At 40.8% G+C, this 27,956-nt stretch overlaps 1 protein-coding gene across 1 annotated transcript in view; it reads right to left on the bottom strand.

The window, feature by feature from the left end:
• Positions 1-27,956, bottom strand: part of LOC144527113 (cadherin-6-like) — a 79,394-nt gene that overhangs the window by 18,663 nt on the left and 32,775 nt on the right. The window contains exons 2-6 of the mRNA XM_078265000.1: positions 27,199-27,542; positions 15,032-15,326; positions 13,263-13,382; positions 8,695-8,868; positions 148-335 (exon numbers count right to left, since the gene is read on the bottom strand). Of these exons, the coding sequence (XP_078121126.1) occupies positions 148-335; positions 8,695-8,868; positions 13,263-13,382; positions 15,032-15,326; positions 27,199-27,417 (996 nt within the window). The 5' untranslated portion in view covers positions 27,418-27,542. The remainder of the gene's footprint in view (positions 1-147; positions 336-8,694; positions 8,869-13,262; positions 13,383-15,031; positions 15,327-27,198; positions 27,543-27,956) is intronic.

Below are 27,956 nucleotides of genomic sequence, written 5' to 3'. Positions count from 1 at the left end.
CACCTTATAATTACCCTTTTTAGGAGCTGTTATATTGTGTTTTCTCCTGATTATTCCTGTTTGTAAATCTGGTTTTCACACCAGCGCTGGACAAACTTTATAAAAAGTGTTCTGTATTCTGAGCCCAGAGTTTGGTGCTTCTCTCACCTTGCTGACGGTGATGACTCCCTCCTGGGTGTCTTTGTCAGTGGAGATGTCGAACATGTCCATGCCGTCTCCACTGACGATGGTGAAATACATCTCGGCGTTCATCCCGATGTCTCTGTCAGTGGCTAGGATTCTCCCAACTGGAGTGCCGGACACGGACGACTCAGGAACTCTGAACTGGTAAATACCTGAAAACACAGAAAATAAGAAAATGTCAGCTGCATGACATAAGACTGGTGCTGCTTTAATGCATGTAATACTGGGATCAAATTCTTTTTGCACATTGTTGCCTCTATTAGTCGCTACGTAATAGCTCACACACTTGATCTAAAGAGAGATTTCCTGTAACACGTGCACATTTTAAACTAAACTCTGAGGTCCAATGGCATTTTTAGGTATCTTCTTGAATTCTCCTTTCAAGAGGTTTTGCATATAACCAGATCCCCATGTGTTTCATGTCAAAATGTTGATGTGAACATACCTACACTCAGGTGTTTTCGTGCTTGAAATGAGTTAATAAAAGTCTTAGGTTCACAAAAGTAGCGTAATATATGAATAAAATAGTACATAAATGTCTAAAATGAAATTTTGTATTATCCCTTTTTGAGTAGGAGTGTTGTCAAACATCGCTTAGACTCGCCGCTGCGTCTTTTGTCCTCAGAGGGTTAAAAAGCAGCTCAAGACACCCCTCCTCCGAAACACAAACGGACCTCCTTCAGCAGAAATGGATAAAGACAAGGATCTTTTGAATGGCAGGTTCAGTTTTAAATTCACCAAAAAAACGGAGAAGAAGAGGCGCAGCATGCGCATAAAGCTCGCGCGCTGTATACAAACAGACATATAGTATATTTTGCCCTAGTTACCCTAATAGGCTCAATATCTTCTCCAGCAGGAACACAAGCATGTAGTCTGCCACTGTTGTTGTTGCTGTTGTTATGAGACGTCGTCGCGGGATAAGAGGTCGAAGGCTAGAGGTCGAGTGGTGTGTTGATGACATCATCGATATACAAGAATGCGGCTTCGCTGTCCAAACGAAGACGCAAGGGCGCCGTTTTCGAATTTTTTCACCCTGGGAGCAGGTTTCAAAAAAGTGCGTCTTCAGGCAGGCCGTTGACAGTATTCGTTTGGACAATCGGCCAAAACGATGCTAAACACGTGCGTCACCAAAAAGTGTCTCCGTGTGGCTGGCCCCTAAAGTTATTTGCATGTACTGTGGATGTATTTGAGTCTCACACTAGGACGTAATTTCCACTGGGGACAGGGGGGGCATGTCCCCCCCCCACTTTTCAAAATCCAGTTTATGTCCCCCTCTGCTTTCAAATTCATTTGATGTCATTTTATTCATAAGTCTCGGTGATCAGCTTCTAGTTTTAACAATAAAGATAGTAAGACATCGTTTTCGTAAACGTAGTTTAGTACGATTTTTTTCCGATAGAATTTATCATTACGATCAACTTAATTATTTTCTGGATTTTGTATCACCATAGTCCCTAAACTTATGTAGAAATGCAGGAAATGGGGTTCAAATAGAAAACATTAGCACCTAAACATTAGAGACTCGAAATGTATCCCTTTTAAAATACTTTTACAATAGATTAAAAATGTGTCATTCATTCGCTGTTAATCACGGGTTAACTTTGGACATTGGCGCGATAAATCGCAAATAAATATTTTAATCGATTGACAGCGCTAGTATAGACATAAAATCACTGACCCTAGTGCAAGATCTTTGTGTGACTGTTATGCCGCAGCTTCATTCCTCATTCTCCCTTTGAGAATTTGAATATTCTTGCCTCGTTTTATTTTATATTTGTGCTCTATTACAATGCCTGATTGTGTCAATGATCCAATGCCTTGTCATTTGCTCGTTGCTGCCTTTTTAACCCTGGAAGGGGTTTTTGTCTCATGTAATCCCTCTCAAGGTTTCTTTGATTTTTTTCCTTTGGGTTTTTTGGGAGGATTCTCTCTGTGTCAACTTACTGTAGGCAGGTGTCTGTATTTTTTTGTCTAATGTGGCCCTGTGAGGCCCTTTTAGATTGTTACTGGGATTAAGAGCTGCACAAATAAGTCTGGCTTAACATTAACGCCAGAACATCACCACCTGAGCCAGTGATTAGAGACTGACTGTGGGTCTGATCAAGAACCCACAATTAATCCAGCCTGTCATATGGAGTGAGTCATTGACAAGAGCACGTAAATCAAGTCATAGAAAATGGATGCAACACATAAATTTTAACAAAGACATTGATAAAGTTTCTCTTTCTTTGAAAGAAAATCCTATGACAGCATAAATGCTGGAGGAAGAAACAACATTTATCTATTGTCTTTAGAACTTCATAAAGAAGGTTAGACAGGTAGACAGCAAAAGCAAAAGAAAAGGTAGTGTAAATGCTGATGGAAGCCAGGCACTGGAACAATGTCTCTCCGTCAGACTGCTGACTACCATTTAAAAAAGCATTTTAATGTATTTTTTGTGAGTGTGATGTATCACTTTGTTCTCTGGAAGAAGTGCCAACGCTGAGTTTTGCCATCAGTTTGTTATGACAATTTGAAATGGCCGTTTCTGAGAGTGTTCCTCCTCATCGTGAAACAAACACAGCCTGTCGTCCTGTACAGAAAAGCAGCTTGTTTGAGTCACTGAATGGAGTCCAAGCAAACAAACACGTTTAAATTCATGCAAATAAGATGTCACTCTGCTGTATGAACCTGAGGCAGTTTCATATCAGGACGCTTCCTTGTGTGTTTGTTTGTGTGTGTGTGTGTGTGTGTGTGTGTGTGTGTGTGTGTGTCTCTCAGAGATTTAGTGGTGTGTATAAACTACTTGAGTGAATAATTATATGCTGCTGTGACACAGCAAGTGTCATACACTCTGGCAGCTAGACAGTAGTCAAACTGCCACTGTTTTGGTATACTGATGTGTGTGTTTGTGTTTGTGTGTGTAGCCATAGAGAGAGAGTGATTTGCTAATGTGTATACACAGTACACACATTATCACACTGACACAGCTGCGTGTACCATCACCCACAATCGTATTTAACAAAGAATAATTTCCCTTACTTACACACACATGCGTATCATATGTTGCTCTGTATCAGGCTTGCTGTCCAGCTGTCTGTTCACAGTGAGAAACAAAAATTGTATTTTCCAACAACCAAACCAAATCAAACTACTAAACCAACACAAAACACAACTCATCGAAACAAACCAGCAAAGCCAAAGCGAACCAAACTGACCAAGCCAAACCAAAATAAACCAACCTACTCAAGCCAAACCTAACCAAATTGACCAAGCCAGATCAAAATAAAAAAACAAACCGAACAAGCTGCGCCAAACGGACCAAGCAAAACCAAACCAAACCAAACTGACCAAATCAAGCCAAACCAAACCTACCAAACCAAACAGACTAAACCAAACCAAAACTGACCAAGTCAAGCCAATCCAAATCAAATAGACCAAACCAAACTGACAAAGTCAAATCGAACGAACAAACCAAACGGGCCAAGTCAAACCAAACCAAATTGACCAAACCCAACCACACTAGCAAACCAAACCAAACCGACCAATGCCAACCAAACAGGCCAAACCAAACCTTGAACAACAAACACACCACAACATGTGTTATTCTAACTGCTTTGAGTGTTTATCAAACAAAATATGGCTATACTGAATAACTATTAAATTAATAGAATCTTATTTAAATCATTGATATTGATACATAATTAAAACTAAATAAATAAAGTAATAATAAACAAACTAATACATATATAAGTACAAGGGGTAAAGTATTATAATATCTATAGTTATACGCTAGTGTACTATGTAAGACTGTTGGTCCCTTCTATACATATATATATATATATATATATATATATATATATATATATACAGTATGTGTACACATAAGAAAGAGACGAGGAAAAGACCAAAGACTGTATAGAACTCAGCCAACAGCTTCAAATGTTATTGTCACGAAAAGTCGGAAGTTAGGACGGAAGTGCAAAGAGTGGTTGCTATGGAGACGATACACAGTCTCCATAGCACATATCAGAACGCTGCAGACCGGCTAGTTGCAAGAAGTTGCAAGTTTCAACTCGTCTGGTCGCGAATCTTTGGTCAGAATTGGGCATAAAGGTTACAGCTTGTGTGAGACCGCTCCATACCGATACGTCGATCAAAGAAACATTTTAATTACTGCCATTTGGTGCTCAGCGGGTCACACATTTAGCCACTGCAAACACATATACAAAAACATCACAAAAAGCCATTTTACTTTACTATTCCAAGTATATTTATGTACCTATCTCTTAGCAAAATCGTAAAGAAAACCCAGTGGGAGCCTGGTGAAACCTTGAGGAGCTCAGAGGTAATGAAAGGAGAAGCAGATTTCATCTCTACTCCGATTTCTTTCTGGATGGTTGGAGATTGTGTTACGTCTTGGTTCTGACTCCGGCAGCACTGATTGGAGTCCTGGTGTGCAGTGAAATAAAATGTTTGTGTGATTGTGTGTTTTCCATTATAAGAAGCAATTTCTTCTGTTTTTCTATATCTGATCTACGAAACATTTAACATTGCCAATTAATTCAGCAGTTTTAAGAGTTAAAGTTATTGAACTGATGCATGTATTGTTGGTGCAGTTTTTGATAACTGAGTTGGAGCTGATTTCTTTTGATTTGCACACTGCGTAAGCCTATATCATGTGTATGCCAATTATCATGTCTTTTGGTGTGCATTGAGCAACCTATATAATCGTTTTGGCTTTCTGCATCTGGTGAAATTCTTTAGATGTGATATATAAATATGAATCATGACCATAACACATTAAATTCGGCGCAACATAACATCTTAAAAATGGCAAAAAAAGGCAAAGGTACCAGACTGTGTACATAAACGATCACAGAATGGTAGCAGCTCGCTATAGCTGTTTGTGGGTCAGAAGTGGGTCACAGAAGTCGCTGTTATGCTTAGGATTGTGGGTAGTGTAGTATTTCTCCATAACATTGCAAATAAAACATGTTTTTCTTAAAAGATGGTTGATTTCATACAGACTTCTAGCTTCTACAGGATCAAAAACCTTTGTTTGACAACATCGGAGCTCGTGGTAAGACTACCCTGAATGGTTTAGACATTATGGTTAATGATCAAAATCCTTATGGAGAAAATTCATGGGATTTTTATTACTTCCGGAACCACACTGTTGAGTTCTATTTAAGCTACATTTACATTGCTACGTTTACACCTCGCTCTGGCGTTTCCGAGCCCCTAAACCGGAGACATTTGAAAACACTTCTGAACCGTTTTGGTTTGGAATCTGCAGGGTTTGTGTTGCAGCCTCAACGTCTGCAAACTTAGACCTTTGGCAACACCGACACTGACGCCAACGTTTCGCCACCTGCTCTTTTTATCTTAATTCTTACTCTCTTATCTTTAATACATTCTGTGTGTGTGTGTGTGTATATATATATATATATATATATATATATATATATATATACATATATTTATACTTATATTGTTTGTTCTGTTTAACCTGTTTGTTTAACTTATTTTAGAGAATGTGTGACATGCACCTACAACAACAAAACAAATTCCTTGTATGTGTAAAAAACATACTTGGCAATAAAGTTTTTCAGATTCTGATTCTGATTGCGTCTCGGTCTCTGAGACTAATGCTGCGTTCCAGGCAACCCGTAACTCGTGGTTTCACAACCTTCTACCCATGAAAGTGCCCTGGAACGGCAGTCAAACCCTTAACTTACTACTCGTGAACTCGTACCAGATCGTTGTACTCCCAGTTACAGTTTTTGACGTCACACACACATAAACAACAATGTCGACCCCTGTTGATGCTGTACAGACGCCGGTGATTAACTGTGAGAAATAGAAATAAATAGGCAACGTAAAGTAATTCCACACATTGTAATCAAAACAATACACATACGATTGTGTAGTACTACATGTTATGTTTATTAAATTAAGACCAAAATATGTTGCAGACTACAAATCGCTAGTATCAGCTAGCGCGAGCTAACGTCAACGGTAGGTAGCCGCTGGCTAACGCTAACGCTAGCTAGAAGGATTTGTCGTGACTTTGCCTGGAACGCTACCAAGTCGTGAGTCGTAACTTACGGGCTAAAAATTGTTTCTGGAAAGCAGCATAAGCTCCCTATATTACCATGGCAACTACCAGCATCGTGGCGAGTATACGTGCTAGCTCCTGTTTATTCTGTTTAAGTCACCGCACTTATGATGATAAGATAATGATAATGCCCCCTGCAATCTGTTCAGCAGATCCTAGGGTGAGCTTGTTTTGCACCCTGAACTGGAGATGGAAACCGTGGGTGAATGGGCACTCCACGCTGATGGGTGGAGATGAGGAGGGAAAAACTGACACTCTGAGAGAGTGACTGTGATTAAACGAGGCAGAGATGGAGAGGGAAAACAATTAGAAGACGAAGAGATGGATACAGAAATCCAGAGAGCTGGATAACTAAGTTCTGCCTTCATGTCAATTCTTAAAGGATTAGACGAGAGAAGGACTGATGTGATCGAGGCCAACAGAGCAATTTACCCACTTCTATAACACTGCTACAGGCACTGAAACGCGTCTGATGGACACACACACACAAAATATGTGCCGAACCATTCTAAATGAAGTGTTGTGGTGCTGCAGAGACGTCCCGGCCTACAAATCCTATCCTACGGACTAGAGAAAACATCTTTGTTTGGTACAGATCACACTATGATCATCAATGAAAATGAGAATAATGATACAAACATGATCATTCCCTTCAATATCGTGAATCATATCGCAATCGCAATATCAGTCAAAATAATCGCAATTACATATTTTCCTCATATCGTCCAGCCCTAACGTAAAGTGTTCAGACAAACATTTGAACGTCTACACTTCCATGACAACTGGGAAAACTCCATGTATACATGATCTTGTATGTCTGTTTAGTTCAGTGGTGTATGTGATACAGTATGAGTGTAACTCTGTATAATTCAGCAGCAACATGTTTTTTTTAGAGACAGTGCTCATGTTACCCTGCATAATCCAAAGAGCATGCTGTCAGTTTTCATGGGGACTATTTTTTCAACCAAAAGTAGTTCCACTGAAAAGTGTGACTGGGAGGTTGGGATTATTTACAGTAACCAAACCAACCTAAACTATGTGCATGGTTAAATACGCCAGTAAAGGTACAGTAAATACAATATATTGGTTTTGGTGAAATGGCCTGTTGAAAAGATATTTCATTTTTCAAGAAACTATTTGCATATCCAACAACTTTTATCTGTTATTATTATCGATTAGCATTATATCTGCATTATTGGGTTACATGTGGCTCATAGGTTCATATGAATAAAGTTCCAATCATGAACATTAGATGGCAAAATTGGAACCATTCTTGATCCATAAATAAAATGTATTTATTCATGTATTAGCACTGACCATGGATCTGTTGCCATGGGAATCAGTGCCAGACTAAGTAATCAAAAGATGTATCCCCCTCGAGGTCTTTCTACTCTCCACAGGAATAGTCACTCTCACACAGATCATTTAAGTTAACTTGTTAAGACACTGTTACATGTCACTTTAAATAGACACTCCACTGATTTTACACATCAAGTTCACTTTACCAGTCATGATATGTATTAGTCCAACGCATTCTCATGAACGGGTTCGTACGATATAGTACGAACATTTATGCTCACCAATTCGTATGATATCCTACAAAATAGGTGACCGCCGGCAGGTCACGTGATGCCGGCTCCGGAGCTCCGGTGTATCAGCGGCAGTTGGTAGCCGACAAAAGGTAACTGTGAGCTGGCTACAAGCACCACCAGATTACGGTCCTTTCAGGGCCCGTGGCAGTTGAGTTTAGCCGAGAAAAAGTGAGCGTCATGCGGCGACGACGGTTAAGTGTAGACACCAAAACAACTATTTAAGTTTAGGAAAAAGATCGTGGTTTGGATTAAAACACTGTGTGAAAGTCTTTTGTGAATGTATTATAAAATTGTATTCTATCGCATCGTTAGCACCGGTTAGCGTTATACTACAGCAGTCATTGCGGTCCATAGAGTAAAAAATATGTGGAATGCTTAGGAATGACAGTGCTTTACCTTTGTAGCTATATGTACAAATGGTTCATGAAAACGGCCTCACTAGTCAGCCTCTAAAAGGAGCTATATGATGTATTCTGTAGCTTTGTAAGAAGTGCTCCAAACCCTGAAAAAAAATATTCTGATAATGTCATCTTGTTATCTCAGCATGGGCTTAGAGACTACAGACTTTGAACAGAAAGCATGCATTGGAAAACTTGCGGTAGGAAGTTTGATAAAAGTGGGCCTTTACCAGACAGACAAATAAAAGATGCTATCTAAGGTGCATTTTTGGAAATGAAGGATTCAGCGTTGAGTAAATTGTTCATGTTTAACAAGATATGGGAAAACACAGCAGTTATTCTGCCTTGTTCTGCTTCTGAACTGTAGAATAAATGAGAGGGGGGACCCCGCGTTTCATCATTTGTGTTGCCGTTGTCTTACTCTGAGTGAAGCGGGGAGGGTTGTCGTTGACGTCCGTGAGCGTGATGTTAATCGTGGTGCTTCCAGTGAGCCCTCCTCTCTGTCCGGCCATGTCTTTAGCTTCAATCACCACCTGATAGTGCTCCCTCTGCTCGCGGTCCATGTCGTCGGGTCCCAAGGCGGTCTGGATCACACCTGAACAACAAGAAACACATGCTCTTGTTTTAAATTCTGCTCTGGATTTTCTCTTTTTTTTCACATTGCTTTGTCTTAATCGTCAGCCCTCTTTTAACAGAATCCCACATCATGTTGCACTTCATAAAACAATCAAAGCCCTTGCTGTTTCCTATTCACAGTATTTGTTAAGGTGAGACTAACGGGAACACAGCTGACTTTCTTTAGTATTTAGTATTTTCCAATCAATACACACGTTCTGCAGATCAAATCACACATACTGGTAGTTCAAACCAACTGAAAAGGAGGTCTTAACAACACCTTTAATCTTTAAATTTGTGTCTGGATCTTTATGTGTTGGAACTATTTCTTGGCAAACAAAAGCAGACTTATAACTAGAACTGTTATTTGATTAGTTGGGTAGAAATTGTTGTGGGTGATAAGTTATACTTTTGTAGCATTAAAGTGGTTTTCCCAATGAAAGGTTAGGCTATATTGCAATGAATTGGCCCCTTCCGTCCTCAGGGAAGTGTGATTGAGATTGACAGGGCCTGGAGATTTTCTTCCAACTCAATTTTTTTATTCAGTGCATGCCCATAGATTTCAAAACCTATTTTTATTTTTTAAACTGTTCATGGTTGACATCTTTTTTCTTCTTTTTTTTTTGCAACAGCCATTAAATATATTTATTTTTAGAGGCTTTCACACCCCTAGCGTAGCCAGAAAACAAACTGTGGGTGTGCATCAGAAAAAAACTGGGTGTGCCACATCTAATTATCTCCAAGGTTACAGCCCCACACATGCTGGTAGATGCACTGTATGCTGCCAAGTGATTAAATGCTTTTTTGGTGTCTAAACGTTTTGGCATAAGATTACTGTAAGCCCCACAGCTAAGCAAGTGGGCGTGTGTGCTGTGAAATGAGTATGGCTAAATTAGGGGGTGAGTGTGTGGGAGCGGTGCTGTCTGTAGTACTGAAACAGAGTGATCAATATCGCGCTGTGGAGGAAGGTCTTGGCAATGCGAGTCTACGGCTAACGCAAACAGAATATCCAGCTGCTGCACATTAAAGCCATTTATAACTTTAAAGGTCCCATGACATGGTGCTCTTTGGATGCTTTTATACAGACCTTAGTGGTCCCCTAATACTGTATCTGAAGTCTCTTTTATATAGGCCTTAGTGGTCCCCTAATACTGTATCTGAAGTCTCTTTTATATAGACCTTAGTGGTCCCCTAATACTGTATCTGAAGTCTCTTTTATATAGGCCTTAGTGGTCCCCTAATACTGTATCTGAAGTCTCTTTTATATAGACCTTAGTGGTCCCCTAATACTGTATCTGAAGTCTCTTTTATATAGGCCTTAGTGGTCCCTCTAATACTGTATCTGAAGTCTCTTTTATATAGGCCTTAGTGGTCCCCTAATACTGTATCTGAAGTCTCTTTTATATAGGCCTTAGTGGTCCCTCTAATACTGTATCTGAAGTCTCTTTTATATAGGCCTTAGTGGTCCCCTAATACTGTATCTGAAGTCTCTTTTATATAGACCTTAGTGGTCCCCTAATACTGTATCTGAAGTCTCTTTTATATAGGCCTTAGTGGTCCCCTAATACTGTATCTGAAGTCTCTTTGATATAGACCTTAGTGGTCCCCTAATACTGTATCTGAAGTCTCTTTGATATAGACCTTAGTGGTCCCCTAATACTGTATCTGAAGTCTCTTTGATATAGACCTTAGTGGTCCCCTAATACTGTATCTGAAGTCTCTTTCCCGAAATTCAGCCTTGGTGCAGAATTACAGCCACTAGAGCCAGTCCCACAATGAGCTTTCCTTAGGATGTGCCATTTATGTGTCTGTAGCTTTAAATTATATTAAGGAGGAGAGGGGGGGGCAAGGTGGAGGGTGTGGCCTTGACCAACTGCCACTTTGCTCGTTTGCAAGCCATGATGTCTCTCTCTCATGGGCGGGCTAAATTCTCTGGGTGGGCAAATCAGAGAAAGGGGAGGTAACCTTGCTCCTTATGACATCATAAAGGGAAGATTCCAGATCGGTCCATCTGAGCTTTCATTTTCTCAAAGGCAGAGCAGGATACCCAGGGCTCGGTTTACACCTATCACCATTTCTAGCCACTGGGGGACCATAGGCAGGCCTGGGGAACGCATATTAATGTTAAAAAACCTCATAAAATGAAAATGTCATGCCATGAGACCTTTAATGCATAAAACTCAGTGTAAGATTGGTCTTCCCACCTCACTCTAGGAAAGTAAGAAAGACAAGTCCATTTCCCAAAATGTTAATCTATTCATTTAATTCCCATTTGCTTCAATATACTTGTTGTTCTTCTCTTCCGCACAATGTCAAGAGAACATGGTGTAATATTGCTGCTTAATCCAGGCGAGCAGTAATCTGGCTGGGACCATGACTCCTCTATTTATTAGAAACAAACAGATGAGCAGAGAAAGGGAGATTACTGCACCGATTATCTAACTGCATGGCTAACTTTTACAGAGAAAGTACATAAAATCAGGCATGGGTTGAGCTCCGCTGTGTTTTTATATTTATGTTTATGATAGCAGATTTTATGACAAATCTCTTTTCTCTTTCTTCTTCCAGCGTAAGAACATAAATGTGCAGGTGGAATGTGCACAATGTTTACATTTCATTACTAGTTCTTTCCAGTTTTTTATGTTTATATGTATTAAAAGAAAAACAGATGTATTGGCGTAAAAAAACGAGATATGGAGCATCCTATCCCCGCTACCTGTCCACGTGAGCTCCAAAAGTGGCACCGGTAAGAGAAAAGTGGAATTTACAGTCAGCAATCCAACTGTAAATGAGATACAGTGAGTTTATTTTATTTTTTTATTTTGTTTTATGTAGGTTGAGGTAGAGTTTTAATGCATTCTTTTTAAGCGGTTTTCTTCTGCTTTGTCATGCTAGCAGAGCAGCAAAAAGGTTCACTGCTTTGGTTATACACTGTTAAATTTGGGGAATTGTTAATTTGCTGTTTTACACAGGCTGCATCTCATAACCCCTTATTTGATAGCTCCTTGACTCCTCGGTCCTCGGCTGAACCTGACGTTCTTAAAGCTCTTATTTCTGCCCCAAGGAGCGAGGAGGGATCATCGAGGAGGGATCATCGAGGAGCTATAGGCGAGGATACACGAGAGCAGCCTTTCCTGGAAGCCGTGCAGCTGAAGGAGTTGCTAACTCCGCCCAAACAGCTGACATATTCGTGTGGCGCTTCAGAAGAAAGGACGTCTCATCCCTCCAAAAACACATTTGCTCGTTCCTCTCATGATTTCCTCGCGTCTCTCCCGTGCCTCCTTGGTGGGAGGGACTAAGACGCGAGGAAGGGAGGCAAGTGGAGGACTCGAGGAGGCAATTTCAGGGCTATGAGATGCACCGCCAGAATCATCTCTGTGTGTCCGGTGCAGAGAAAGGTCAGTGACATGTTTGGCCTAGCTTAGCACAGATACTAGTTTAGAGGAACACCCTGATGATTCCCCAAATGTAAGTCTTCAATGGAAACTTTCTGCTGCTTCTTCACATCCAAATGTTTACCTGGCGATACTCTTTTAAGCTTCTACTTTAACATACAGGAAGTGTTGACTTGAGATTATCATCCGACTGGAAAAGTATACCCTCAATACTTTTTTGGTACCAACGGAAATGTTCACAGCACCAAGTCTCAAAAACTGTAAAGTATCAAAAGCATATTTCTTTTCTTATTTTCAGACAGTTTGGATTTAAATCATATGTATGCCAATTTTACACTGTATTATATTTGGCTCCAAACAAGATGTGGAGTCTTAACAGCATATTCTATTTTTTCACAGTTTGTTATAAGGTATGAATTCTGTATTCTGTCCTAATGGGTCGTTCCTGGTGTGTTTTCTAAACAATTAAAAGTAACAAGAATATTACTTCAGTGTATGTCTCTCTGCATCGTTATGTGCTACTGAGTTGTCAATGTGGTGCTGCGTCTAAATGCCTTTTATGTTCTTACTGGAAGTGATAACCATCTACAAGACAGGGAGTGGGATTTAAAGGATTATTCTTGCAATCATTAGGGGGTGTAATGATACATCGATCTGGAGCGATCAATCCTCAACGATTCCATATTATGATACAAAGTGAAAATATCAATACATATCGTCATCTTTGAGATGCAATTTTATTTTGAAATTCCTACTTTATATTTATTCTTTTCATTAAAAAGAGTAGTTTGTTTTTAATTTAAAGGAAGAGCTTATGAAATTGTCAATTGCCTTGGTTACAGGCCCGTGAATTGCATCGAATGAAAATCGTATCGTGGCAGACTTTGCGATAACACTAAATATTGTATCGTTGTCCAAAGAAATTGATATAATGTTGTATCGTGATAAAACGTGTGATTTACACCCCTATCAAACATACCTGTGTTTGGGTCCACAGAGAAGTATGGGTGTCCCTGGCTGATGCTGTACACCAGTTTGGCACTGTTCCCATACATACTATCATCAGCATCCGTAGCTGTCACCTGGATGACTGATGTACCTGAGAGATACACATTGACATGGTGATTACTGACAAATATCGCAATGATGCTTGAATTATTTAACAAATAATTCAAATAATCAAAAATGACATGGAAAGGGCAATCAAAGTAGGGCTGGGCGATATGGAGAAAATCAAATATCACAATATTCTTGACCAAATACCTCGATGTTGCGACAACATTGTAGGGTTGACAGTTGGCCCTTTCACAAAATATTTTCACAATGAGATTTAAGATACAAAGAATCAGCAATAATATCAATGTAATGTCTAAGTGGGTATATACAAATAATAGAACAGTCTGGTAGGTTCAGAAAATGACATCACTTTACTGTAATGCAGCTTTTACTCATCACTGTAGCTTGTATGAGAGCGGTGGTTGGCCTTCCTTGCACAATCGCAGGTTGGAGCATTGGTATATTTTTCTTTTTAAGGCCACACTGTGTAAACTGCCTCCTTACTTATGTTCTCTCCTGACTCCTAAAGTCACCACCAGGAAATGTAATCTTCGATCATATGGGCAAATGATGTATGACATTCCCTGAACGCAAACTGTCTTCGGTGAAAGTGCCTTTAGAGTTTTTGCACCCTCATCCTGGTATAAATCGCAGAATCATCTTTAATTAGTCTACCAACAATGACACAGTTTAAAACTAGGATAAAGGACTATAGACCTTTTTAACGGCAGACGTGTTGACATGTCATAGTAGGGAAAGCACAGGTGTATTCAAATACCATTAATGATGGCTGCATTCCACTTAGGAGAGGCCCTGGTATGGTGCATGCTGACTCACTGAAATAGCTCACTGGGACACTTGATGGAATTGAGCCATCGTTGAGGTTATCAATCTCAGCTGTGCTTTTCCTACTATGACAAGTCAACATGTCTGCTGTGAAAAAGGTCCTTTTGAGTATTAAATGCAAATGTGCTGTTACTGAGCGCTGCTGGTGATTATGTTGAGATGACGTTAAATTGCCAACTATCTTTTTCTGTTTTCTGTTGTCTGTTTTTCACTGTATATTTTAATATGGAACTATTTTTTTGTATTTTAATACTGCTGTCTTGGCCAGGGCTCCCTTGAAAAAGAGATTCTGAATCTCAATGGGATTATTTCCTGGTAAAATAAAGGTTAATAAAAAAAATAAAATCAAAAATGAAAACCAGGAAAAGACAACACTTGCCATATAACGATATTACGATACCCAACATCAAAGACGATATTGACCCCCACTGACACTGACTCGTAACCCCCCACCCCCAATCCCTAGTCACTTCACGTGCACTAACCTTCATCCTGGACTTTACATCTGCCCATTGCATATACTATATATTCTATGCAAATTTTGCACTCAACCCATTCAGCCCTTTTTCTTTTGCAACAGTTACGTTGCATGTATATATTTGTTTTTTTGTATTTATTGTTTATTTTATATTCACGTTTAATATGTTTGTTTGTTTGTTTGTTTATGTATGCACGCATCTTGCACCAAGGCAAATTCCACATAAGTGTACTGATTGTGGCAATAAAACCTTTTCTGATTTCGGCTTCTGACATTTCGATATAATACCGATATATTGCCCAGCCCTAAATCAAAGCCCTCCTAACTGTCTTCCTGCAATGACAAGGTCCAGTCAGAGTTGTCCTTACCGATATCAGACCTCTCAGGCACACTGCCGATGTAAACTTCTCTGCTGAACTGAGGCTCGTTATCGTTGATGTCGTGGAGTTTGACGGTGAACTCCGTCTCTGGCTCCAGCTTCTGACCCGTCCGTTTGTTGACCACTGTGGCCTTGAGGATATAAAAAGCCTTCTCCTCGCGGTCCAGGCGGCGAGTGGCGTGCAGGTCACCGTTATTCTCATCGAGGACGAAGAGGGTGCCGGCCCCCTCGCCGGACAAAACGTACTTGACTAAGCCGCTGCCGTTGTCCTGGTCCGACTGGAGCTGCAGATGGACACACAGAGAAAGGAAAGTGCCTAATTATCATCCTCTGCATGACTGTTACATAACGGACTTCAGTGATTCAGAGCTTCAACATACCATAGTTCAACACATATACATACTTCAGTCCTAATCTAATCTATTAACTTCTAAACTTGTCTTTTCTCATTTTCTAAAGGCAGTTGTACAGCCCATTTTTAAGGTAGGGTTTCACCCCCAATCTTCAGTAATGGCAGTGCCCCTTATGATGGATATATAATGCCAAATTTCAGTGTTCCGTTCATTTACAGAGCAAAAGATAACTGCCTGGTTTGGATTCCTACTGTTAGTTTTAGCAATTTCTTTTCCAATCTTTTCCAAACATTGCAGGATTCTGAAGTCTGGTGACATTCTTTATTTTTATTATTACATAGGTCATGTTTTTGGCTCAGTGTGTCTGTCAGTTTGTCTGTTTGTTTGTTTGTCTGTATGAACGGAAACTGGCTCTAGGTGGGCGGCCATCTGCCTCTACCGGTTGGAGAGAGAGATAGATAGATAGAGAGAGAGACTTTCATGCCAACAAAGCCCCTTGAAAGAAATTGAATTCAACTGAGAGAGAGACAGAGAAAGACAGAGAGAGGGACATGCACAGCATTTGTTTATCATCTGCAATTATATCATACTTATCCTGTTTACTTGTATTATTATATTAGATGTATTGACTCCTTTTTGTTGTTTGTATGTATGTTTGTTCTTATGATTTGGCAACACAAATGTATTGATTTTGTAATGGCAATAAAGCAAATTGAAACTGAAATGTAAAAATTGAAATTGACAAAGAGAGAGAGAGAGAGAAACTACAATAATTCTAGATACGTATATATATATATGACTCATAATAATTATAGCAGTGGGTATAATGGAATGACAAGATAACCAGCGGCAATTCTAGTAACAGTATCCTTCTATGTATGGGAATAGCTTACTGATGCTGCATGGATGGAGAGAAAAGAGGATGGACAGGCCAGTGGATGACGGTGACAGGTTTATATAAGACAGAAGCAAAGGAGAGCAAAGACGGAAACACAAAAGAAAGAAAGACCAAGAGTCAGCTCAAGACCGAGAAACAGAACAGAAATCTTCTAAAGGCAAGAGCTGCGGCTGCAAACGAAGAGAGCAGCCGCAGAAAGCCAGAGTTTGTGTGTTGCGCCTGAAGGAGTAAACATCCATCGGATCTGCTGTGAGATCTGCTGCTTTTTTCTCTGATACCTGCAGCAACAACCTGGCTCCTTCTCTCTCTCTCTCTCTCTCTCTCTCTCTCTCTCTCTCTCTCTCTCGCCCCTTGTCTCTGTCTGTATCTCTCGACCTCAAGTGGCTCGCTGTTCACCTTCCATCCCTTCATCCCTGCTTCACTCCTCCAGGGCGGGTGTTAGGGTGAAGCCTTTGATTATACGTGAGTGTGTGTGTGCGCGAGCCATTATAGCTGCTCCTTCTCCCACTACCTGTGGAAAGTGTGAGCTGCTAACAAACACTGGCTTAGGCTAGATTTATCTAAGGGTCTAATACATTTTTTATTTTATAAAACATCTGATCTGGCAGAAGTCTCAAAACGTAAAAACTATGTTTTTCTAAATGAAGTATGTTGACCTGATGATGACGATAGATTAACCGTTACTAAAGTCAGTAGGATTCATCCTGTGGGAACCACTGATATCCCCATGGCACCATGCACCAAATCAAATAAAAACAAACATTTAAAATAAAACTGCAAATGGAGCCGCTGAAATGATTTTAGAATTATTTTCTGCTAGCTACACAGAGATAAAAATGACAATATTTTCTGTGGATTTGATGACCTACAATCTCGTGTCTTGCGTTAAAGTGCTTCTTCAACACTTGCAATCGCAATAAGGACTTTTATTTTTTTACTTCTATTCAATTCAATTCAACTTCTGCAGAAAATAGAGGAATAAGAGGACTTATCGGCTCTATCAAACCTCACAAACCAGCCAGGGGTTAAAGTGAGATCAGGCAGGTGGGGGTTCTAACACCACTCCATATTCCATTCCTCAATTTACCACTTTAAAGTCTCCATCCACTACACAGCACTAACCCAGAAATCTCTTTTAAAGCTAGTTCGCCTGTTACTCTCATTATTTTCTTCTTCTAAAACACTGGTGAAAAACACCAAGAGCAATTGCCAGGAGTTGAGTTTTCATTAAAACAAAACTATGACTGGTGTATTAACTATAAGCCGAATTAATCCGAACACACAAGGTCATATGACCAGTTGCTGAGAAATATTTAAAAAGCTATTTTTTTCAACGGCGTCTGCCCCCACAGTATGGGTTTTTAACACATAGCTGAGTGGTCAGCTCCTCAGCCTCTTTCCACTCAGCCATACCAATGAGCCTTGATGGGAAAAAACACTGCTGACTCACAGCCTCTTCTTCTTCCTCATCAAAAAAAAAAAAATCACAATCTGCAGACTTGGCCTGTTGTTTTGCTGGGTTGTCAATGAGAGGATTCTCCTATCAACTTAATATCTCTGTTCCCACAGAAGCTCTGTTCCTCTGAACCAAAAAAAATAAAATAAAGCTAAGTCCCAGGTCTGCATAAGCTACTGATGCAATAGCAATGCAGAAACCCTCTGAAACGTGGCTAAATTCTGTTTGACATACCTCTTTCGTGATCTGACCAAACAGACCGAAGGTTTTGCCCTTCGTCACCTACCCGGCCATTGGTTTTGACAGTTGTTTTTTTTGACTTGGTGCCCTGCCTCATTGTGCTTCTGCTTAGGTTGACATGCATTTCAATTGGTTTACGCCCAAGTACCCAAAAGATGGGTAACAAATGTACGGGGAAAGAAAAACAGAAAGTCTGAGGTGTTGGGCCACAAGACGCTGCTAGGACAGCTTCCGTAACCCTTGGCATACATTCAACATAGCCGAGTTCCTTATAACCTCTGATTTATTCAGTGGCGTGAAAAGTCCTGGTGTTGTGCCCAACTGACGGCTGTTTCCACGTTTGAAAAAACAAAAGAGCCAATCACAGCTTTTCCTTAAAGCAACACTAGAGAACCTTTCCCGCTTCGGTCCCCCTAAAGGTTGGAAGTGCAATTGTCCATTACATTACATTGTCCAGTTCATTGGAACTACAGATCCGCTACCTCTGGCAAACTTGCACAATGCAATGTAATGGACAATTCCGCTTCCAACCTGTAGGGGGACCAAAGCGGGAAAAGTTCTTTAGTGTTGCTATGTAAGAAGAAAAAACGAAATGTCCCTGTTACAAATTAAAAGTTGAATTTATGTTTCTACATTTAGAAATCTTTTGGCTCAATATGTTTTATGAGTTTAGTAAAATTTGATGACGTGTCCAGTTTTTTTAATTCATGACAATTTCAATAGTTTTATTAATTGTAATTTATCTTATTGACTTACGTAACCCTTTAGCTTAGGTTGTACTGATTTTAGGGATGTAAAGTATTTGAAGATACTCTAAGAAATGACTGCTCAATAAGCAAAAATACCAATGTCGGCACTGGTGGACCATTTCTATTGCAGAGTTCAAAGGGTTGAATGTAAAAGGGCCATTAACAAATGAGTAATTCCAGCAGATTTTAGCAACAGTGACTCAAAAGCCTTGCGAATGGAGTATAATTGTAGGTACGAAACAAATACTGCAAAGCTGCAATAAACCAGATTAAAAAGATTCCTCTAGTGGAGACTAATGATTTCAATAAAATGTGAGTCTCAGGTTTGGCTGGACATCGGCTGTTGCGGATAAAAAATGATATTGGGAACAACCAAACCCGTGCTTAAACTTAATTCTGTACAACTCTGATGAGACTGAGGGGATAATTAGACTCTTCCACACTTGCACCATATTTCAAAGACAGCAAAAAGCAATTTTTTCCCCCCCTCAGGGTCTTCCTGGCTCTCTGCTGATAACCCCCCACTTAATCACACACACATAAAATACAACATTGCCAATCAGCAGTGTCGAGGGATGGGTCACACTTCATCCGCCTGGCTCGGCTGTATGAACATGGAAAATTGTGTCACTGAGTCAAACATATAGACAATGTTTTTTGTATTCATAAACCAATGATGTGCCATGAAAACATTTTGAGCCACTATATTATATATTTTTCACAGTCCATTTTTCCCAGTTTCTTCTCTCCTGTCGCACCTTTTTCCCCTCAACCTTTGAGAGGGTTTTCATTATTTTTTTTCCTGAGCCTGTGAGCCACACGAATGGTTTGAGAGATGCAGCGATAATGCAGCATGAACGCAGCATGTGTCTCATTAAACCCGTGGGAGGACTCAACACTATCATTTTTTTCAAGAGCAGAGCAGACAGAGGTGATCGTGTCACTGATCTCTCCTTTAAAGTGCTCTCTCTGCTCTGTTTTCTCTTCACTTCTCTCGTTAGTGCTCTAGTTGTAAAAGGATTGTTAGGAAGTTAAAGGGTCATCTTGCCCCCAAATGAAGAAAAACATTTTCTCACTGCTTGGAGTTTCAATTTTTCAATATTTTAAGATATATCTACCTCTGAAACGTCTGCTGCTTCCCCAAATACCCAAATCCCAAAACAGAGGTGAAAGGAGTTTTAATTGGAATATTGTATTTTGGGGAATTAGGGCGAAACCAGGAATATTAAGTGCATGTAAATGTAGACAGTGTCTCAGTGAGTATGTTTTTTAAGTTCACAGTATTGTCCTGGTTTCCTGGTCATCATATTCAGGACATGATGTTTACATTGTACATAATAACCTGGATAAAATATATCTGTATACATGGCTGTAATAGTATTTTCTGATCGTCTGCAGCGGTGCAAGTGTGTATGCATGTCTCCAAACTCAGCGAATGTCATGTCATTTCAAATCAATGTCTGTGTCAATGTTTGTGTACTAACTGAGATACCTCAACAGCTGAGGATGAACTCTGTGGACTGTCTGGCTGTGTGGACTCTGATGGGTTCAGTGTGGCAATCAAAGGATTTTGGGGCATGTTTGCCTTTACTTGATATCAAGGGAGCGTTAACAGAAGGGGTGCGAGTTCAGCACATTACCTCCAACGCTATTTCATTCATAACAACTGAAATATCAAATAACATCCCGATTGACTGTATCATTTCTGGTTCAAATATTCTGCTTCAAGTGTCTAACAGTGAGGAAATAGTACTAAATGTTACTGCGAGTGTACACTCGGCTTATGTCTTTACTGTTCCTTCTTGAGTCAACATGCCGTGTTACCGTTTCAATCTCTACTTCTCTTTCTTCTGCCCCCTCACCTCTTTGTCTTCTTAAAGCCGACTTCTTGTTCTGTTTCTTTTCTTTTGTGCTACCTGGCCTCCTTTCCTGTGTTTATTCCCAACGTTGCAAAACCTACATCTCCTCTGTTTCTTCCTCTCTTCCCTCGTTTCCTTTGCTCCCCTCCCCTTTTCCTCCCTCCCACTCACTCACTCTCTTCCCTTCTTTCCCTCCCTCCGTCTCCTTTTGATCTTTCTCTCCAGCAGTGTTCAGTCTGATTTGATCTGTCAGTCTGCAGGGCTGCAACACCTTCATGCTTTCACCTAACACGAGCTGACGAAGCCTGCGAACATTTCACCGCAGCACTTTTCCAGAACAGAGTAGGCTTTCTGGAGTCCTTACGTGTCCCAGATCACTGTCTCTCCACTAACATATTTCCACCATACAATCACCTCCAGGCTGACAATGGTACCACATTTATTTGATACCACAGAAAGACTTCTTCTGCTCATTGCTATTTCTAACTTGTATTGAAAAAAACCTGCAGCAGTGGGCTTTACTGTGGTGGTAAGATTCAGAGATCCGGGGTTGCACACACTTGGACTTTATCTTGTAAGTGGAGCAAAACCAACGACAGATACATTATAGTCTTCTTTACCACTATAATAACCGTAGGTGACATTAAACACAAGCGGGGCATTCTCCTTCGCCACAAACGTGGTGAATGAACATCTTTCTGTCCAAGGACTGTAGAATGTGCACCTGACTTTTGGGATGATATTCAAGAAATTGTTGTCAGTAAATCATTTAAATACTGTGACTTGATCACACATAATTCTGCCTGAGCTATGTGAGAAAACAAGATATGATATTTTAGGATGGTTTTGAATTAAGCCTCTTTTCACACATCGTTCCCGGTAAATTAAAGAGTATGGCAATGCCGGAATAGATGGGGCAAGGGACAGTTCAGCAGATGGTGGTGATGCAACATGTATGGATGCCAACCCAGAAGAAGAAGAAGATGGGGGCATGGTCGGATGTGTGTGTGTGTGTGTGTGTGTGTGTGTGTGTGTGTGTGTGTACGCGGTGGAAGAGATCTCTTATTATTTTCAGGAACATGGCTGGCGAGGAGCAGTTTTTATCCGGTGCCAAAGTTCTTGTAATGTATATAATAGTCAACGTTTGTGAAAGCACTGGCGTAAATGCTTAACCGTGAACATGTAGCAGATTCAAATACGGCCTCGTCGGAGTCTTGACTTGGAGTATGTGATTGGTTTGCTCTCTCCACGTGAAAGCGTTTTTTCGTCAGATGGACGTTAGCTCTTTACATGCTCGTCCAGACACAGACGTTCCAGCGTTTCCCCTGAAGGGTTAGCAGGTCTTGAGGTGCAAAAGTGACGACATAGATTTCCCTGAATATTGATCCCTGCTGCCATTCACATACGACCCCATGCAGGAAATGTTCCTGAACATTTCAGGGATAGACTGCATGTGAGAGAGGGGCCTGAGGGAAAGAAGGAAGTTGGCACTGTTGACTCCAGTAGAAAAAGCGCACAAGTAGGCGGGGGTGGAGAGAGGCTGAGGGAAATACCAACCCTGCTTTTGATTTCGATAATCAAAATCAATTTCAAAATCATGACACTCCTAATTCTTAACCATATCAATGATGGCCATAACTACGAAAATAAGACCCATGACTAATGACTACCAATGACTAGTTGATGAAAAGATTGTGGTTCGGGTTAAAACGCTCGATGTCTCCTTCCAGGCAGCGCTCCCTGGAAGGCACTAGGATTAGGCAATGGTTAGGGTTAGGGTTAGGTGCCTTGAAGTCGATGGTCACAGCGCTGCCTTGAAGTCGACGTTGGGGGCTTAAAACACCAAACATCGGTTAAAACACTCTTGTAACTTCCGACTGTAGCTGTATCCCTTCTAGCCCCAACCAAGTTGCCTAGATCACAATTATTTTTGAAGTTCTGGATGATCATAGTTGACTCTGCACATGAATGCACCACACATGGACTCAGAGCTACTTGTGTCCTCGGGTACTGGGGGGTTTGGTTTGTCTGCCAGAAACGGAGCTGGATTGGAGCATGATGAACTCAACTGAGGCCTAGAGTTGTTTGTTGTTTGTTGTTTACTGTTCTTACATGAAAGGGATAATGTCAAGCAGAGCGAAGGCAATGCTTGCTGTGTAACGGAATATTAATACATTGGATCACGACTGGGTACATATCCGGTTTTACACGATTCCTAAATGATTTGATGTTAAACTTGTTAAACATGTTAATGTCTGCCCCGTCCCTGCTAATCTGTCTCTAAACCATATTGTTGTCAACAACGCATAACTGTATCTGAAGCACCCAGCAGAACCCCTGCTGTGACAGCAACACCCCAGCAGGGAGGAAAGTCTGCTGACTCCATGGTGCTTCTCTCGGTGTTTACCTCACTCATGGCAAACTCCTGTTTGTTTCAAAGCTTGCTTTGTTTTGTGCTGTCAGACGGCAGGCTTCATACAGAGCAGCAAGCTTGGCTCCCAGCATCTGGCTGCTGATCAAACAGCACAGCTCCAGCGATCCTCATTCTGCACTGTGGGCTAACTTCACTAATAGGCCTACTAGTGAGCATCTCCTCTAGATATTAAACAGAGCAGATGGAAAATCCCTACGTAACCCCGCTATCTCTGCACAGGGTACGGTAACACTGCACACCTTATTAGTATCAGTGCAATAATATATCAGCAAACAGCATGTTTCACGCACAGCTTCAACAAGGGCCTTAAAAAGGCGGATTTTGTAAATAATAATAATAATTTAGATGAGGCACAGTTCATTGTATTAAAGTGCTCATATTATGCTTTTTGGCTTTTTCCCTTTCCTTTATTGTGTTATATATCTTTTTTTGTGCACGTTATAGGTTTACAAAGTAAAAAAAAAACAAAGTCCACCCCAAAGAGACTTACCATCTCCAACAGAAAACACTGTTCACAAACTGCTCCAAACAGCTCTATTGTAGTCCAGCCTTTACTTCAGAGACAAACGTGGTCACTTTGGAACACACGTTATAATGCTCGCCTAGCTGCTAGCATGGCACGCCCTCATACTCTGCTTCTGACTGGCTAGTAGTCCTTACCTAGGTACTGTCAGGGCACGCCCTCATACTCTGCTTCTGACTGGCTAGTAGTCCTTACCTAGGTACTGTCAGGACACGCCCTCATACTCTGCTTCTGACTGGCTAGTAGTCCTTACCTAGGTACTGTCAGGGCACGCCCTCATACTCTGCTTCTGACTGGCTAGTAGTCCTTACCTAGGTACTGTCAGGACACGCCCTCATACTCTGCTTCTGACTGGCTAGTAGTCCTTACCTAGGTACTGTCAGGGCACGCCCTCATACTCTGCTTCTGACTGGCTAGTAGTCCTTACCTAGGTACTGTCAGGGCACGCCCTCATACTCTGCTTCTGACTGGCTAGTAGTCCTTACCTAGGTACTGTCAGGGCACGCCCTCATACTCTGCTTCTGACTGGCTAGTAGTCCTTACCTAGCTACTGCGTATGTGCAACTCCCAACAAAGATGTTACAGTAGTGTGATGCCTCACTCTGTAGCTAAAACAGAGAGCTCAACACACAGGGTGAAAAGAGGAGCTGCAGCAATGTGCAGTACGACAAAAATATGGTGTTTTTTGAAAATGAATTATCACTAACAGGTAACTCAGGTTTTCTAACTGAAGGGGTGGCACTGACTCTGCGGCACGCCCTTCCTATTGCCTTCTGCAGTCTCTGTTGATGCTTTTAAAAAGCAGTTGAGGACTCACTTGTTAAAACTGGCTTTTGTCTCATGTTTGTAACTTTGGGTTTTTAAGTCTTTAATCTTTTATTTCCATTGGTATTTTATTTCTTTTTTTTTTTGCTTGTTCATTTTTCTGTTTGGATCTTACTGTATGTATGATCTTATGTGACGTAATAATAATGGCACTTCCTCAGTAGTCTGGATCGACGATGTCCCTCGCCTTGCAAAACTCAGTTTGATTCGGAAAAACAACAATTGACAAAAATGTGGATCGTGCAACAAGGCAGGCCTTTTTCCACCGAAACTATTTTACAGAGCCACCGTCGCTGCGTTGATTAGTTGACAACTAATCGATTAACCTCTGCAATAGTGGCGGGCGGATCGATCCAAATATTGATAATATCGATACCAACGTTGGTATTGATATTGATCGATACCATTGTAATGAGATCCATAATTTAGTTTTGGTTTCTCTCCAGCGTGCACCGCTGCGGACCATCAAAGAGGCGACCTGGCTGTCTGTGTAAGTGCCCCTCCTGTCACAGCGCGGAGAAGGCACACTTTGCTCCGACTTCTCCCTCTTGTGATTTGATGTTGTACCGTCACGTGACTCAGTGGCGCCAGACAAACAAGCAAACAAGCAGCCAGGCCCGGCAGACCTCACACACACACACACACACACACACACACACACACACACACACACACACACACACACACACACACACAGGACAGAGACGGAGCAAAAGAACGGCAGAGAGGGAGAGGAGCGCCGTGTGTCTATATTTTCAGCCCCAACATTAACAACGGCAAGCTGTGTAATTTGTAAAAAGGCTGAAAGATACAGTGCTAACATGTATACAAGCATATGAAAATTCTGTCCTTGGTTTGAACTTATTAATAATCCAAATGTAAAATCATAAAAACACTTAAGGTAAAGGTCATGGAAATTCATCCATCTTTATATTGGCCCTGTATTTACTTGGTATCGGATCCATACCAAATATTGCAGTATCGCACACCATTACTTTGCAGCTCTAGAATTTTTCCCTTTGAAAAAAGAATGAATTATACAAATGCAAGTGTCTTTTTTAAGAGTGAGAATACTGAGACAGAAATGTGATATGTGGATATTATGGAAACGGTGGGGAGTATGCAGTGATATGCAACATTTAACATACTTTAGATAACAATAAGAGGATGAGGACGATAGTACTGACAATAACACATGAACCACATGAGTCATTATGTACAGTCTCTGTGCATGTAAGATGAAAGAATTTGACACCTTCCTGATTTATTCACTTCACACTGCACGCTCGGTCTTTGTGCCAATCCTGCCATTTTCTTCCTGTCAGAATCTCTACGGCTTTGCCCTGAATGCGTATACTGCACAGCGCAGTCGCTGGGCCACAAACACATCACCAACACAAGTTTTGCAAAAAAATATCACACCGGTGCAATTTTAGAGATTCTATTTGTGTTATGAAAACTTCTCACGGTCGCAAGGTGAGGAAACACGTCTTACAGAGCTCTGACACACATCCTAAGCTGTAACTGTAAACATGTATTTTAGTTACCTAAAATACATTTTACAGTTTCTTTCCCCGAGCAGTCGCTCTGTTGAACGCTCAGAAATAGCCTCCACCCTTACACTGAACAAAGTCAATCAACACTGTTCTGCTCATCTACCTCATAGTTCAATCTTACAATTACAATATTGTTATTAGTATATTACCATTGCACTGAACTGCCTTGCACTATATTTATATTTAAATCTTAAATCTCAGACTATACTGATATTGCACTATTCCTTCCCTCTCTTCAATTGTTATTGTATATTTGTTTGTAAATTTGTAAATTCTATTGTACTGTTATACTGTATAACAGTATTTTTTTTAATATTTCTTACTGTCCTTTCTGTTTTTATTTCTTTATATGTTAAGTGAGTGTTGTACTTTGAGAGCAAAGATTAACCGGAGTCTCGGGCCAATAAAGCTGATGCTGATGTTGTACTGTGTGTTCAGGGTACTCTGCACTGCCATTGGGAGAAAGTCCCTAAAGCCCCTGTGTGTCGACTGTTTGTGTGAGTATAACATATTTTAGATTACTTTGGTGGTGTACGTTTTTGTTTGTAGAAAATGAAGTGTATCAGCAGGTCTTGCTGTTCGTAACAGTGCTTTTTAAATGTATATTTTCAATAGGACCACTGGGGGCGCCAAAGTCATTTTTTTTTTAATTCAAATCCTACACAAAGTGGCTTCAGCTTCAAGTAGTAAAAGTACAGCAGTATTCTTAGCTTCATTTAGTAAAAGCAAGTTTTTGTTGCTTCAACGTTTTTGTCATTTTTTCATCCCGGCGTTTTCCCGCCTTTTTTCATTTTTTTTGGGCTTTTGCAACACTTTTTGCGATGGTGTTGTCGCCTTTTTCAATGTTATCGTCTATTGTTTTCGTGGATATTCACCATTACTAACAATGTAGTATTGCTCAATAGGGGAGCGTGCCTATGTTCCCACAGCCCTATGTTCCCACATTTCTAAGATTTTTTTCTCCAAAATTAGGCCCCACATTTCCTTTTTCATAAATTTGTATCAGATTTTATCCCCCTTTCTCCCCATTTGGTAGCCAATTACACCCAAGCTATTATCCAGTAGCAATGGACTACAGATGGAATGTAACCCTAACCCTAACATAGGGTCTAATTTTAAGAAAAATCTTAGAAATGTGGAAACATAGGGCTGTGGGACCACTGGGCTGTGGGAACATAGGGCTGACCCCGATCAATAGAATATGGGACTATATCAATGTTCACTCGCTGTAAGTAAAAATGGAGGCGATGGCACGGTGCTTACCTTGCCAATGTACTGGTAGTCGCTGCCTGTATACTCCTCCTGCAGGAAAAACTGGTTCCACATCCAGCCGCGTCTCACTCTTTTGAGCAGCTTCTCTCCTCTGATCGCTGCGCCAGTTTTCTCTCCATCTACTGTCTCTCTTCTCTGTCCGTTCAAAGACAAAGCATCCAGGGACAGGCCAAGACACAGCCATACAACGCCCAATGAGATAGTCCTCATTTTATCTGGAGGGGGTGTAGGATGCACAGGTCACTGATGTTTTATCTTCCAAACTGGATCACCTTGAATTGAGAGATGGCTCTATCAGTCATAGTCCTTCAGGTTTTGATGGACTGGGGAAGGGGCTGTAAAAGAAGCAGAGCAACAGTAATGAGTACATGGCTGGGCTAAGCATTGCTTTTCTGACGAGGTCCCCCCAGGTTTCCACAAGTTAAATTTAAGGCTTTTTAAAGTGCTCATATTATGCTCATTTTCAGGTTCATAATTGTATTTAGAGGTTATATCAGAATAGTTTTACATGGTTTAATTTTCCAAAAACACCATATTTTTGTCGTACTGCACATTGCTGCAGCTCCTCTTTTCACCCTGTGTGTTGAGCTCTCTGTTTTAGCTACAGAGTGAGACATCTCACTGCTGTAACATCTTTGTTGGGAGTTGCACATGCTCAGTAGCTAGGTAAGGACTACTAGCCAGTCAGAAGCAGAGCAGCAGCTAGGCGAGCATTATAACGTGTGTTCCAAAGTGACCACGTTTGTCTC

Source organism: Sander vitreus, chromosome 12 (genome assembly GCF_031162955.1).
Source record: "Sander vitreus isolate 19-12246 chromosome 12, sanVit1, whole genome shotgun sequence".
Classification (NCBI taxonomy): Eukaryota; Metazoa; Chordata; class Actinopteri; order Perciformes; family Percidae; genus Sander; species Sander vitreus.
The sequence above is the reverse complement of the archived record's forward strand: the minus strand, read 5'-3'. Positions and strand labels throughout refer to the sequence as shown.